This window comes from Panonychus citri, unplaced genomic scaffold, assembly GCF_014898815.1.
Source record: "Panonychus citri isolate SS breed McGregor unplaced genomic scaffold, ASM1489881v1 Contig00141, whole genome shotgun sequence".
Lineage (NCBI taxonomy): Eukaryota > Metazoa > Arthropoda > Arachnida > Trombidiformes > Tetranychidae > Panonychus > Panonychus citri.
Genome location: NW_026515546.1, coordinates 4,169,953 through 4,186,154, shown reverse-complemented (window position 1 = coordinate 4,186,154; position 16,202 = coordinate 4,169,953). Strand labels below are relative to the sequence as shown.

Genomic DNA, 16,202 nt, shown 5'->3' with positions numbered 1-16,202 from the left:
ATTGTCATCTCGTGTAAACTGTAACAACTAAATTAACACTGTAAATAATTGCTACAGATTAACGGTTGTTACTTGATTGTTTCTCGATATGATTACTTTTTAATCTGTCATCTAATTGTGATTTCATTTGTCTAAATATTGTAATAATAAACACACACAATTAAAGTACAATTAGTAACAAAAGTTTCGGTAGCAAGGTCAAAGTATAAGGGATAATACATTTACTGGACTGATATCGACTTCGGGTCAGTTTGAAGCCTCCGCTTAACGGTTATTAAGATGGACTTAGTATCGCAATTAAGGTGTGACGGCTTGATGATGATAAGAAAGTAAAAAGTGAAAGTGAAATCGAAAGGAAAAAAAGAAAGAGAGAGAGAGAGAGAGAGAGAGAGAGAGAGAGAGATGATGAATTCGATATTATTTCGTAAGGAGGAGAGCGATAGGAGGAGGTAGTGGACTGAGATGACCAATACTAATAAGAAAAAGAAAGAAAAAGAAAAAGAAAAGAAAAAAATTAAACTAATTAGCATTAAATTTAAGTTCGAAAATATTGTTCCTTGTTTTCGGCCTGAACAGTTGATTATGAGAATGATAATCGCGCCCACTTTTCTCGAGTATCGATTGGTCAGCCCAGTTTTCAATTTTACTCCAACTTAAACTGTACCTTTATGATAATAAGATAAACTGGACAATTGAATAAACAAATGGACACATGATGACGATGGTCAATACATAAGATCGACCTTCTTTTCTGCTTGTATATAAAAAAGGACGAAGCAACTTCGAGATTCAAGTCATTAGTTGATTGTTTATCAAAGTGAAAGTGTTTAATAAAAAATTGTTCATCATGTTTAAGGTAAGTAATCAATTGAATCAATAATTTAATCCACAAAGGTGATTGAAGTTGAAAAAGTTAATTGTGATTAAAATAAAGTGATTTCAATAATAATAATCAACAATCGGAATACCATGGATTGTGTTTAATTGTTAATTATTTATGGATTTCCTCATTATTCAGATAATCTTTGTGATTTAAATGATTTAATTAACGATAATCATCAATAGTTTGTTAATAATTGTGTCTTATTATTATTATTATTACTTTTTCCCCTTCTCTTTTTCTTGTCATATCACTCACCTACTCACCTGTTCAATTGTTCAACATGAAACACCCGATAGATATTATTGCTTTTACCTTTATTGGGTATGACATTAGCTGATTATGGTCCACCACCAGCACCATACCATCCACCACAACGTACTTACGATCCACCTCCACCACCATCATACCATCCAACCAAATATGAGCCATCATACCCACGATCATCTGATCCCTACCGACCATCAACATACAAACCATACAAAGCTCATCAACCTGAACCTTATGGATATTCACATGGTGAATACTCACATGAAGCTTATCCTAAACCAACATACGCACCAAAGTATAGTCCAGACTATAAACCAGATTATAAGCCAGATTATAAGCCCGAATACAAGCCAGAATACAAACCCGAGTACAAACCATCGTACAAACCTGAATACAAACCCGAATACAAGCCCGAATATAAAACAGACCACAAACCAGAATATGAACAAAAGCACAAGGTAAGAATCGGAGCCAGTTGATTGTTATTCGAGGTTCTCAGTAAATCGTTTGAATAAAAATGAATCCACTTTTCTTTTAGATTCCATACAACTATGGATACGCTGTTGATGATGGATATGGAAACACTCAACATCAAGTAAGTTTCCAATAATTTGATAATTTATTCGCAAAATTTTCACACGATTAGTTAATCTTCGAACACGATTCAGTCAGAGATTAGTGATTAGTGAGATCAATTAATCATAATGGAAACTGTTTCAGTTCAATTTCTCTTCTCATTTGATTTGAATCATTTTCTCACTTTAACCAGATATTAATAATATTTTTTGATCAGAACAAGTTTCGATATCCCATTAGAATCGAAAGTTTTTAAACTTCCTGAAAACTTTTTTCACGAGTTTTTGGTTTTTCAAATTAGTATTAGATTGTATCGATTTCATAAAGATTTGATTCTTCAGAAAGTTAATTATTTACACAATCTATTATTTTATCAACAGGAAGAGAAAGGAGATGACTATGGAAACAAGAAAGGTTCATATGGATACACTGATGCCCATGGTGTTTACCGAGTAGTTGACTACGTCGCTGATGAATATGGTTTCAGAGCAACAATCCGTACAAATGAACCTGGTGTAATTAAAAGTAAATCACCCGCCGGTGTAAACTTGGAAGTCAGTGAACCACCAAAGGGTTTACCATCAGCCGATTATAAACCAAATCACAAGGCCGAATATGGTGCAAGCTACAAACCCGAATACAAACCCGAGTATAAACCCGAATACAAACCAGAATACAAGCCAGAATACAAACCAGAATATAAGCCAGAATACAAACCTGAGCATAAGCCTGAATACAAGCACGAACATTACCCTGAACCAGCCTACAAACCCGCTCACAAGCCTTACCACAGTGAATACAAATCACCCTCTTACCGACCAAGCTACGAACCAAAGTCCCATGAATATGCTGTTCAACACTACAAACAAGTGAGCCATCCAAAGCCCCACTACTACCCAACAAACGATTACACCGGCACCTACGGTCCATCTTATGCTACTCCACAATACCGACCAAGTGCCCACTACAAGGCCGAACCCTACGTCAAAGAGCCTTATACTCCAGCATACAACTACAAAATCGCTCAACCTTACCAACCACTTCCACCTTACAAGGAGCAATCATACGAGCCCACTTACCGACCAGCTAAGGTTCACTACGCTGAAGACCATTATTAGAATTTAAATTTAAATTTAAATCAATAATTTAAATGGAAACACAACATCAACCATTTAAATCATTAGATTATTATTAGTATCATTTCATCATTTATATCGCTGAAAAGAAAAACAAAATCACCGATAAAATTTTCATGTGAAAATTAATTGAACAAAATGATAATCATACTATCACAATTTCAGAATCTATTTCATCAATGTTAATTGTAAATCAGTTTACCAAATTTTTTAATCAACAATCAACTCATTTTAAATAATCAATCATCAAACAAACAACAAAAAAAAAGTAAATTAAAAATGACCACTTACCCAACCCTTTAATTTAAAAAATCAACAATTAAGTTTACAAATCAATTATTTCGTGTTAATTGGTTAATCTCAATCAAACCTAATCACTGATTGACTTTAATTAACTCAATATTATCAAAGTAATTTGTTTATTGAGTTCGTTCAGTACATGTACTTATAATCAATTCTAACAATAAAAATCAAAGAGTTACAATTAACTAGAAACGAATGAGAAGTAATTAAATTGTGATTTATGATCAAAATTTTAGCGCAATTCTTTCAACTTAATTAACTGATTTGTGTGTTTAATGGTAACGATTAAATTGCTAATTAAATAACCAAGTAAACTAATAAGGAATCAAGAGTGATAATTAGGGTTACAATTTATATACAAGGAAAAGTAATCAAGTGATAAAGATAATTAATCAACCTTCAGTTCAGTTTTTGATTATTGGAACAATTAATTACAATTAACAGACTAACTCGAAACTTTTGATCACGAAAAAGTTTTGACCTCTCGAAAATGAATCGAGATCCAATTCTCCAATTAAAGTGATAAATTAACTTTAATTTTAAATTTCGTTACGAAATCGAAACTCCATCTGGCGGAATATTATTATTATCATAATAATAATATAATTCTTGAATTAATGATAACATCCCAATAATTGCAGAGCAATTAACTGATTGTCTATTGTATAGATCAATCAATCAGACTGATAATTTCTAAGAGTAACTAATCATAAGCAATTAAAATCATAAAAGTTAAACGATAACAAATGATTTATAAATTGTAACAGATTCTCGATAGTTAATTGTTTGTTTCAATTGATCAATCATGTTGTTCACAATTAAAACCATTTCAATGTTAATTGTTGTCATCACATTCACCTGGTTAAATGTAATTGTTACAACTGAAGCTTTCGCTCAATGTAAGTTGTTAATTGTTGTTAATTACTGTTGAATCCTTGAATTGAAAAAAAGGTGAAAGTTGTTTTTAACCTTAATCATTAATAATTATTTGATTCTCTCCCTCTCTGATTAAGATTACTCTTACAATGTAACAATTAAAACATCGTCAGCAATTAAATTCAGTGAACACAAAGGTAAAATTAAAATTGACATTAATTACACAAATTCAGCAATTAAAAGTATCAGCACTGGTAAAGAGCATTTCACTCTCACTCCAAAGTAAGTTAAACACCAATATTGACTCGCTAATTGTTGACAATTAACCTTTAATTGTGCTTTTATACAGCGATGTAAAGATTGCCATGAATCGTAATTACACCTCGCAAATCTATTCGTTTGTACCATTGGCCAACATTTCATCGATTGACCTTCGATGGACATTGAAATCACCTTACAATCCGATTTACTTAATGTCAACCCCGATAATTTATTTTGATCCAATTCTAATTTCTCACAATTACAATGATCCCAATTCTCAGTGAGTATCAAACTAAATGAAACAATGAAACAATTTACTAAATCAATTTAATATTTTCCACCAGTTTAATTGTTACACTGGTCAGTAAATATTGTCCAATTACCACACCGATCGGAATCAAGCATAAAAGTAAATCAACTTTCTATCCATGTAAATAAATTTCACTAATCAAACAATTAACTAAATCAAAACAATCCAACGAGAGACAATTAAATGTCAAAGTTAAATAACCATGATCCAAGTTTGTTGTATGAGTGAAATTTATGGGAAACAATCAAATTAAACTGTTCAATCAATCATGATTCCCTCTAATTGGTAAGAAAAGTGATTATTGTAACTAAATAGCATCTAAATTGCCAATAAATTAATTGGCAATCAACAATAAGAAAATAAATTGATTTAAATGAGCAAAGAAAATGAGTTTTTTTGTTATTCTTTTTTTTTAACTTTGTTAAATTATTAAATTTAATTTGTTTTCTTTTTTTTATTTCGTAAATTTAACAAATGAATTAATGAATATCGAATCTCTCCAACTTTTAATTGTTGTATTTCAATAATTTTCTTTTAGCAATTAACCTCATATAACTTGAGAAAAATACTCATCAATACATTTCCATGGTTGTATTTTCAATAGTTTCAAAAAAAGATTTTTCTTCAATTTCTTCCATCGGTTTAAATATGTATATAAGAAGAGAGGGAGAGAGCAATAGAAAGGGAGAGAGAGCAATTCAGAGGAGACGAGGTTGTTGTAGTTCATTTTATCATCAGGTGAGAGGATGAGAGGATGTTGATCCTGATGATGATAATGCTGAAGATGAAAAAAACAAGAAGAGAGAGAGAGAGAGAGAGAAGATTGTAACAGGGAGGGGCAATGAAGAAGATTTAACAAACTCAAGGTGGAAAGAAAGAGATAAAATTGAAGAAATGAAGTTTTCAAAGGTTTACATAAGTGGACAATGGATTTGAATGAAAAAAGAAAGAGAGAGAGAGAGAGATGAGTTTAAATGGTCAAGGGGATGAAGAGATGGTTGTATTTGTGTGGTTGTTACAATAACATATTACAGCTTTTTGTTTATCTTTTGTTAATTATTTCCAATTAATAAATTGATGATGATATTCGTCTAGTTGCACTTGATTTCGATGAGTTTCCATGAGAATTCGGCAAAGGCAGGAGATGATACATGATGATGATGATGATGATGAATTAATGAACATGATGAAGAAAAAAGAAATGAATATGAACATGAACGTGAACGTGAAAAGATAGAGAGAGAGAGAAATGATGATGATGAGAACAAAGGAGATTTGTAGATGCTCATTAAGCAACTAAATAGTAGTAGTATTTTCACTTAATTGTTAATAATTTGTTATTATTTAAAATGGTCAACAATTTAATTGGTGGTATAATTGATGGTCCACAGTTAAATTGTTGACCAAATGAAAAGAAGAAAAACTTTTCCATTGGAAGAAAAAAGATTCAAGGATAAAAGAGATGAGGATAATTAGAAAGCTATAAAATCAACATGATTTCCAATATTTGACAATATTTTCTGTCATTTTGTATTTAGATAACGAAGTGTTTTTTTGTTGTCACAAACAAAATGTCATCTCATGTCCCAGCCGAAGTCGTTATGTGAAACCCGAAGTGTTTATAAGGGAGTTAATAGTTTGCTTTTTCTTTAACCATTAATTAGATATTTATAATTAAATTGTTGCTAATTGAGGTTGAACTTCATTCTGTTGGCATTTTATTTTTGTCTTTTTTTCGGTGCCAAAAATTTTAAGGCTTTTGTGTGTGTGTGAGTTTTTTGTATCTAAAACAATGAGTAAACTTAATGTTAATGTTAATCACGTTTACGCAAAGTTTTTTTGTTTTATCGATCAAGTTAATTTATTATGACCATTAAGGACTCAATTGATGAGTGAAAATCCACCTCAATTAGTAACAATTTGTTTTTACAATGAAAAGATGACTGAAAAAAACAAACCAACGTGAATATCAGCAAGCTGTAGGTTTTTAGTTTGATTTGATTTTGATGGTGATATTCAAGAGTGGACAAGGGGCAGAGAGAGAAAGAGAGAGAGAGAGAGAGTGTGTGTAGTTAAAGGGGTGAAATGAGAAAGTAATTTGAAGATGATTGTTTTTGAGGTGAGAGAGAGAGAGAGAGAGAGATGAAGATTTACATCATCATCAATAGCAAGTAAAATAAATTCAATTATTATTATATTATAATAGAGATGATGATGTGGGGAATTTTTTGTTTGATGGGAAGTGAAAGTTTATAATGCGAAGGGGAAGGTTGTAAGGGAGGATTTGGTGCCTATTCTTGAATGTCCCAGATCTCGGCGAGGAAGGGAGGTAACTTCCTATTCTGGACTTTAAGTGAGAAGCATATTTCCGAATTCATGCTTCCAAGAGTTCTGAGCTCGACTAAAGTTGCCAACAGTTTGGCGAAATAGCACTTCGATGGAGGCCTGCGGTTTTCAATATAACACTTAAGTGTATCAATATAAAAATCTTGAATTTTTTCCACTTTTTTGGGTTCAATTAATTGTGGCCTCTCTGTGATTGATAAAATAAAAGAAAACAAGTTAAATCATTAGTAAACTATAAAAATAAAATTTCATGTCAAATATAAGAGAGAATCAATTCTTAACGTACCACTGAAGATCACAATAGCGTTGAGAAGTGCGTATTCAGCGTTATCCACTTTGAGTAGACACATGTGACGACAAAAGCCGAAAATTTGATTGGTTGCGACACCGACACTTGCACTGAAGTAGTTTTCTCTTGTGTATGGTTGATTGTTGGCATACACAATCGAATCTGTCTTAATATCATATTTTCTCGAAGATCTCAACATCATAACTTCACTTGAGCAAGACTGTTTGAAAGAGAAAGAGAAGAAAACAAAAAATTAGATAATCTTGTATAGATTTAATTCTGGTGAATTGAGGATAAACATGATCATGGTGAAATATAACTTACTTTCAATAAGGTAATTTGATCTTCCCTTAATAATGTATCGAAACCAGGAACCCTTTTAGAAAACTCGACAATCAATTGGACAGTTAAGATGGTCATCTCAGCCATGTGTTGAAACCTTTTAATATTGTCATCTTCAGTTTCACCCAGAGGGAAAGGCTATTCAGATTAATCAAATAAATGACCAATAGAGAGAGAGAGAGAAAAATGATAAGAAGAAAAGAAAAAGGTAAATTGATTGTTAATTTTGTAAGAATTTCATTTAGATTGTTGATATTATTTTGGGTGTTGATACACATCTAATTACTATTGATGATACTTACCGTTACACTTTTAACATCAGCCTCGGAGGGAGACTCGTGTATGTCTTGATAATAGACTAGTTGTTTGATTATTTCCTCTTGTTGAGGGGTTAATTTTTTAATCTCATTTGGTGCCAGGGTCGGCGATGTGGTCGGTGTTTTGGTTCCACTTAGAACCAGAGTTTTATCTTCTTTATCGGGTGATGCGTCTTTCGTAGTACTATTGGGCTTATCTTTTTCTTTTTGGGCTCTTTTGGATTCCCGTTTGATGGCACATTGGTACTCCGGGACAACACATTCTGGTCTCATACCGACATTAAGACATTTCTTTAAGCGACATTCTTGACATTTACGCCTCATGTACATGTCGATGTCACAATTGTTTCCATATTTGCACTGATAAACCGCGTTTTTTGTTATACTTCGACGGAAAAAACCTATCCGAAAAATAATTGACAAGAAAATAAAAATATAGAGGTAAATATATATTGACCACCCATTAGTTTGATTATAATTTATGATTAGATGCCATAGAAAATGACCAATTTAATTAGTGTGTAAATGATATTTTGTTTTTCCATTAAGGGATTCAAAAGATGAAAATCAATAATAACAATCGTCAATGGTGGTTATGGTTATAATTAAATCAACTAAAATAATATAATCAACAATTAAAGAGGAAAGAGTGAGTGAGAAAGATCACCATGGTGAGTATAACAGGAATAAGGAGAGAGAGAGAGAAAGTAAAACAAATAGAAGATGAAAAACAAAAGCATTAGTAACCATTTATTGATATGATTTATCATGAGAGAGATATGAACGAATATAAAATTTTGCTGAATTTCGTTGAGGTGAAATGATTTGACAAAATATACTAATAAGTTAATTCACTTTCTATCTGTAATAGTTGATGTTTAATACTGTAAGAGTATTTTCTTGCAAAGACTCAACAGGCGGTCAAGGGGGGAGAGAGAGAGAGGAGTGTTTCTGGGTGGTATTGGCGATTGTCTATATTCATTGCAATGGATAAGGTAAACTAGCCTAAGGTGAATCACATTGACCGATGGGGGGCTAGTTGTAAATGTACAATAGCAAATGGCTCAAGTTGCTCAGGTGAATTTTTCACAATTCATCACGGTAAATTTTAGATACATTTTTTTTTACTTCTTATACATGTAATATATAAATTGTATTGTACATTCACCGCTGGTCACAAGGGAGAAAAGTAAAAAATAGTGAGTGTGTGTGTGAGAGAGAGAGAGAGGAGAAAGGAGAGCTAAAGAGGAGTAGGAGGGGTTATCAAGTATTTTGTTGTTGTCGTCGAACCCAGAGTAAGAAAATAAAAGAATATTCATCTTGTAGAGAGAGAAAAAAAGAAAAATAGTCAAAAGGAAATAAGAAAAAGTATATTTACCTTTACATCCTTCACAGGTAAGAGCATTATAATGGTAACCAGAGGCTCTATCACCGCAGACAAGGCACAGCTCTTCTTGTTGTCGAGGAGCTGGACCTTTCTTTTTCTTCGGATCGCCAAAACTATCTGCACTATTATAGCCGTTGACACTATTTGGCGGACTCATGTCTTCTTTACCTGGAGAAGATAAAACATATGACAAGAGAATGACATATTAGTTGAGAGAAAAGCAAAATATTGGAATAAATTTTACTTCGAAAACGGTATATACATGTAGAACCGTTTTGGTCAGTGTCACACAACTGACCTTTTCTCATTTTCTAACAATAAAGAAGGTAGGGCAAACCTTCATTTTTGCATATTATTCAATATCAACCAATTTAGATCGATTGGCTTTTAAATCGACAATTTGGTCAAATAACTTTTTGTACCAACGTTCTTATTGTTGTTTTCTTTTCTATTCTATTTGCAGATTAAATTCAAGATACAGTGAATCACATTAATCTCAGATTGACCTGCAAAAACAAATAGAAAACACTCCTCAAACTGACCGGTGTAACTCGCTGATGATACTTTTTTTTTGTTACTTGGTTGTTACGATTAAATCTTTATTAGATCGATTACTTTTTAATTACAGAGAATGTAACTTTAGATTAAATTAGATTTATATAAGATTTCAAGTTCTAATTGATCTTTCCACGTGATGGATGACCGTTCCTGTTTGTTTACCAGATTATGACCTGGAAAACGTTGAAATAAGTTTTCAACGCTATTTTCTCGTTTACTTAAAATCTCTTACACTTGTAAGATATTTTTCTATATAATAAATATTACATCAAAGACGAAAACAAGTTATGGTCAAAGTTTTTTTTTCTTTCTACGTAAAACAAACACAAAAGGCCAAGAGAGTGACCATCATGAGAAAAGGCCAAACTTTCCCAACCTGCCGTTCTAATAGTGGTGCTATTACATATAAATATAAATTTTCTTTTCGAAAAGCTTATCATGATGAGAATATAATTGATTTCTGGTCTCTCTCTCTCTCTCTCTCTCTCAATACTCTTCCTAATTCTGCTCACTCTCTTTTACTAACAAGGTACAAATCGATTGCCAAGATTATTATTAGAGTAAAATCTTGAGGGTAAAACGAAAAATGGACATCAATTATCGTATATGTCTAACAAGATAATTAAAATCTTGACATTGACCAAAGGTATGTAAGTACACACTGGACTCTTGCTGCATCTTCTTTTCTTCTGTACAGTAAATAAGATGATGACCAAACCCACAATGAGTGTTGTTTGTGCAAGTTATTTTTATTAGAATAAATTCTTGCGCTAGTGGCCACTAGCACTAAAAACGTTTTCCTTGCTATTTACAAGTGGAATCTTCCCTAGAGGTCAAGTTGTCTGGCTGACACTTGTAACGCAAAAATGGCAGAGGCAAAAAAGGAAGTGAAAACCCAGAAAAATAAGAAGAGCCAAGAAATAGAGAGAATCGTAAGATGATAATGTTGTTGATTTGAGAGAGAGAGAGCATATAAGATGAGAATCTAAGTTTTCTCAGTTCATAGAAAAAAAGTATGCAAAAAGTAAATTGGTTTGATCAATAATAATAAGCTAGAGAGCTGAAACTGGAATTGAATGAGCTGAACAAGCTGAATTAGCTGAAGCTGATGGAAAAGTAGAAAAAAAAAGTGATGATGAAAAATGATGATAAAGTTTTGAGATTGTTTTTCTCTTTCTTTTCCTCTCTCTTTCATGGTTGAAAAAGAAAGAAGATTGGATTCACCCTTGACGTGCCCTTGGAAACCAAATGAGTGCAATGCCCTAACAGGTTTCCATGGAGACTGTCCTAATTCAAGGACAGCAGAGTGAGCAAGGCAAGAGAAGAAGAAGATAAAATAAAATAGAAAGAGAAAAAGAGAGAGCTGATTTAGAAAAAAAGAAAGAGTCAAAAGAAAAAGGGGAGAAAAATAAAGAAAGAGAAGCAAAGAGAGAAAGAGAGAGAGAGAGAGAGAGAGAGAGAGATGGTAAGATGATTTGATGATGAAGAAGAAGAAAAAAAGAAGATGATGATAGATGATTATTTAATTCCCTCTCATTGGCTAACCTTGAAAATAGCAACGTCAATCAACTTGACTCAATGCTGAGTTTCATTGCTTTTCTCTGGTAACAATGGACAACCGACTCTTTACTTCAGGGTTGTTGACATGTTTTTTGTGTTGTTATGTAAAGGTAGAGAGAGAGAGAGAGTAAGTGGGGAGAGTAAAAAATAGCAAGAGAGAGAGAGAGAGAGAGAGTTTGAAGAAAGGTAGAAAAGAGTAACATGAAAGGTAAAAACTTGCAACGTGGTGAAAAAAAGTAACAGAGAGTAAAGAAAAGAGAGTGAGTGAGTGAGAGAGAGAGTGAAGATGAAGATTGAATCTGAAAAAATGAAGACAAAAGATGAACACTAACAAAGGCTAAACAACAAACAAGTTGCAATGTGAATGACAGAGGTTTTTTCTACTTGTTGTTGTTGTTGTTGTTGTTGCTATTAATGTTAATTGCAGTTTTGAAAATGAATTTGTGTCAATGAACGCAGGGAATGGTGAGAAAGAGAGAGATAAAGAAAGAGAAAAAGTTTTACCTTTTTCCCTTTTTTTTATTATCCTTATTACATGATGATGATGAAGAAGGCTGAATGAATTGATGCAGACTGATGGTGACCTGACCGTGAAAATGTGTTTTTCATTTTTCTTTCTCTTTCTACATGTTCATCCTTTTATTTTAGACTTATTTTCAATTTCAACGACAAAATCAAGTTTATCATGAACAACAACAACAAGTGAATGAGTGAGTGAATGAGTGCGAAACGTCATATAACTTGAATTCGTTTCTTTCTTTTTTTTTCGAGTAAAAAGTTTTTGGGTAACAACAAGATGCTCCAGTTAAATCATCTTTCTCTTTCTCTTTCCCACTTTTTCTTCTTTTCGCCCTTTTCCCCATTTACATCCTTCTTTTTCACATCATTATCATCATCATCATCATCATCATCATTTATACTGAAGTCATTATTATTATCATCATCTTCTTTCTTTCTTTCTCCGATAATTGCACGCTAATTTAAGTCATGATTCAGTGAAATGAGAACACGATGAAAAACAAAACATGAAGAGTGTAGAAGAGAGTGAACGATAAGAGAGAAAGAGAAAGAGTAAAAAGAAGACAGAGAAAATGGAAATAGAAAGAGCTGAATGATGATCTGTAGTGGGTGGTAGTTAAAATGCTGGGAATGAGATGAGCTTATCGTTAATAGAAAGATGCGAAAAACAAACTTTAAGCTGTGATAAATTATTCATGTTGATTCATTGAACAAAAATGATATAAATAAATATAAACATGATAAACAATGAATCTCCAATGTTATTAGAGTTTGAAACTTCAAGAAAAGTGTATGGGTGATGTAATAAAAACCAATTAATGAATGAACATCAAAAGAGAGAGAGAGAGAGAGAGAGAGAGAAAGAGTTTCAACAAGAAAAACTCATGAAACCTTATCAACTGTGTTTGAATTTATGTGTGTGAGTGTATAAGTGTTGGTGTATGTAGATGATTTGTTACCTGAAGAGTGGGAGATCGAGGAGCTCTCATTTATATCGAGATCCCAAAAGTCAAGATCAACTTCACCAATCTCAGATGAATTGAGACTGGGCACAGGGGAAATGCCAGTTCCAGTTTGACTGGAACTAACTTCCGGTGAACTTTCAACGATAGAACCACAATTTAACGTGCTTGAACCTGGTGTTACTTGGAGAGCTGAACGTTTACGAACAATTGGTTGCAATGAGCACGGTGACATATTATTACTGTTTAAAATCATTGTAGTGTTATTATTATGAGTACTGTTACTGATAACGTGATGATTGTTGTTGTTGTTGTTGTTACTGTTTGTATTATTATTGTTATTGTTATGAATTAAAGGTGAATGACGATTTGATGATGAAGATTCGGCTTCTCTTTTTATCCTTGGTATATTACATGGACCTAATTTACTTAATAAATCTTCGGTCATAAAATCATCTGGAAAAGTTGGATGGACTTTTTTACTCCCATTTCCAAGGTCAGTTGAATTGGGTGATGAATTGGGAGAGGAAAAGGAACCATCAAGAAACTCTTCCACTACCCTATCAGCCCGGGTTTGGCTTAACCAGAATAAAACTAATGGATCCAGTTTTGATTAATTAATATGTTTCCGTTTTGTTGATTGTCAAACAGTTGATTGTTGCCTACCAATTTTGTTATCAAAATTGATCAGCTTGATAACAGATAAAAACGTATTTATATAGTTTTTCCTGAGGTTGTAATGTTTTTCAGTTGAACAACAATAATAACGATCAGCAAAATTGTTCACTATTTTAACTTTGTTTCTGTCTAATGATAATTAACTAAAAAATATAACAATTAAGTTTTAATTGTCATTTATATGGGTTTATATAAATTTAACATATAAGCAAAGGCCACCACTGACAATTGACACAATAAAATAAAATTTATATATATAATTTAATTGGATTTAGGTATTCATATGATAAGGTTTGATGATAATGGTGATGATGATGTTGACCTTTATCCTGATGATCCTGATGATGATATTGATGATCAACTTTGATTGTGATAATAATAATAAATGTTGAAATGCGCAACAACAAAAATCCTCATTCACATATACACATTAAAGGGCTTAGGGCTTGGAAAATTTTACAATAAATACTTTATCAATTAATAATCATTGTAGTAATTACAATAATCATAATATTTATCAATAATATTGATGTTGTTGTTGATGATGATGATGATGATTATTATAATGGTAGCAATAAGTTAACATGAAAACGAAAATATGTTGACTGTCAATTTAAAGCTTAATTTGTTTATACTGTTTTCTTTTTTTTTTGCTATAATCAATCAATAAAAATAAACACTTATTGATTGTTGATTAGCAAAAAGAAGAAATCAAATCTAGTTTCACATAGACATAAAATCAAAACAATGATAATGAGTGTTTGTATTTTAATTAGTTAAAACTGAATTAAAGGCAAATATTAATCAGAGGGAAAAAAAAGGAGTTGAACTGATTGTCGTTGATTGTTGGTGGAAAAATGAAAATGTAGTGACGATAGTAAATCTTGTTTGTTGTTGTCAATGTACTTGGATGATAATGATGATGATGGTGGACACAGAGAGTGAGTAAAAGGGGGAGAAGGGGGTGGTGTGTAAATGAGAGAGAAAGTTGTAATAATGATGAAAGGGCAATGGAACAAGGAGAGAAAGTAATGAAATTTTATAAGCGAAAGCTACAAAAAGACTGTTTCACCAGGTTTCTGAGTTTAAGTCTCTTTTCGTATACAAACTGCACACATAGTACAAACATCATCTCTAATCTCATCTCACTTTGCTCTCTCTCTTTATCTTCTCTTTCTTTTTTTCTTTCTTTCATCTCCCTTATCTTCTTTGCCCCTCTCACTCACTAACCACATTCCCTTTATACTCTCTCATCAACTTGCTTCTTCTCTTTCTTCTTCTCTTTCTAATACATCTTATCATCTCTTTTTTTGGTTGTTTTTTGCTCACTCATTTCTCTCTCTCTCTCTCTCTCTCTTCGTTTTCAGCTTATCTCAAATGAAACAAACTCTCTCTTCTCTCTTTCTTCTCTTACCTCACCCCTCTTTCTCTCTTTCTCTTTCTCTCTCTCTATTTTACCATTTCTCATCTATTACTTCTCATCGTCATCATCTTTTCCCTTTTCTCTTTTGCTTGATATTCTTTTACCTGCTTCTGCTCCAATCGTCATCGTCATCATCATTTTCTTCTTTTCATGATTCTTTTCTTGATTCATTCTCTCTCTCTCTCTCTCTTTCGTTTTCAGCTTATCTCAAATGAAACAAACTCTCTCTTCTCTCTTTCTTCTCTTACCTCACCCCTCTTTCTCTCTTTCTCTCTCTATTTTACCATTTCTCATCTATTACTTCTCATCGTCATCATCTTTTCCCTTTTCTCTTTTGCTTGATATTCTTTTACCTGCTTCTGCTCCAATCGTCATCGTCATCATCATTTTCTTCTTTTCATGATTCTTTTCTTGATTCATTTCTCTCTCTCTCTCTCTCTCTCTCTCTCTCTCTCTCTAACTCCCTCCTTTTTCTTATAGTTCTCTTTTTCGTTCTGTGCAAGCGTTATTTTTTTCTTCTTCTGAATAAGTTCTGGAATAGAATGGAAAAAGAGGGTGGGTGGGAGGAGGAGGAATACGTAGATACGTAAGCAAAAAAGAAAGTTCAGTTCAGCCTAAGATGATGTTCATTCAGGCAAAAGGTCATTTTAATAATAATATCAAAAAATTACCAAGATTTTCAAGCAAACTAAACTTCTTCACATTCAAACAGATCAAATATTAATCTACTCGTTTATAAGATTATCTAAAAATAATCTTATCCCGTCAATGATTTTGAAAACAAAAAATATAATTGACAGCAAATGATGGTGATGATTATGATAATCATAATTACCAGTCTTAATTACACTGACATATTATTATTAGTATAAAAAAGCAATGGAGAGGTTGATCTTGTGCCTATTAATGTATAAATATAAAGTGATTATACATAAAGAAAGACTAACAATCAACACCCAATAAGTAAAAACAATCAACTGATTGGTAAACTTCAATTAAGATACAAAACCAACAAAATCGCAAGTACTCAAATAGTAAATAATCATCAAGGTATCTTGTTCAATATTTTCAAGAGAAAAAAAGATCATCACAATTAACTGTCAACACTTTTCGTCTCTCATATCAAATATCAAGAAAAAAATTGACGAAGATAAGTAATGAAGGTGATCTATGATAAGAGTTAATTAACTTAATTAACTCTCTCTCTCT

General features: G+C 32.2%; 3 protein-coding genes across 3 annotated transcripts; 2 read left to right on the top strand and 1 right to left on the bottom strand.

The window, feature by feature from the left end:
* Positions 1-705: 705 nt before the first annotated feature.
* LOC128395790 (adhesive plaque matrix protein-like) lies at positions 706-3,181 on the top strand. Its single transcript, XM_053356274.1, has 4 exons — positions 706-856; positions 1,180-1,608; positions 1,689-1,745; positions 2,107-3,181. Exons 1-4 carry the CDS (start codon positions 848-850, stop codon positions 2,842-2,844), a joined length of 1,233 nt encoding a protein of 410 aa, XP_053212249.1. The 5' UTR covers positions 706-847; the 3' UTR covers positions 2,845-3,181.
* A 723-nt stretch (positions 3,182-3,904) lies between these two features.
* Positions 3,905-4,999, top strand: LOC128395791 (uncharacterized). Its single transcript, XM_053356275.1, has 4 exons — positions 3,905-4,064; positions 4,179-4,323; positions 4,391-4,582; positions 4,647-4,999. The coding sequence occupies exons 1-4, from the start codon at positions 3,971-3,973 to the stop codon at positions 4,738-4,740; spliced, it is 525 nt and encodes a 174-aa protein (XP_053212250.1). The 5' UTR covers positions 3,905-3,970; the 3' UTR covers positions 4,741-4,999.
* Positions 5,000-6,446: 1,447 nt separating this feature from the next.
* Positions 6,447-13,583, bottom strand: LOC128395789 (ecdysone receptor-like). Its single transcript, XM_053356273.1, has 6 exons — positions 12,890-13,583; positions 9,285-9,461; positions 7,892-8,307; positions 7,572-7,727; positions 7,245-7,467; positions 6,447-7,145 (listed from the first exon to the last, which is right to left on the bottom strand). The coding sequence occupies exons 1-6, from the start codon at positions 13,338-13,340 to the stop codon at positions 6,904-6,906; spliced, it is 1,665 nt and encodes a 554-aa protein (XP_053212248.1). The 5' UTR covers positions 13,341-13,583; the 3' UTR covers positions 6,447-6,903.
* Positions 13,584-16,202: the final 2,619 nt, after the last annotated feature.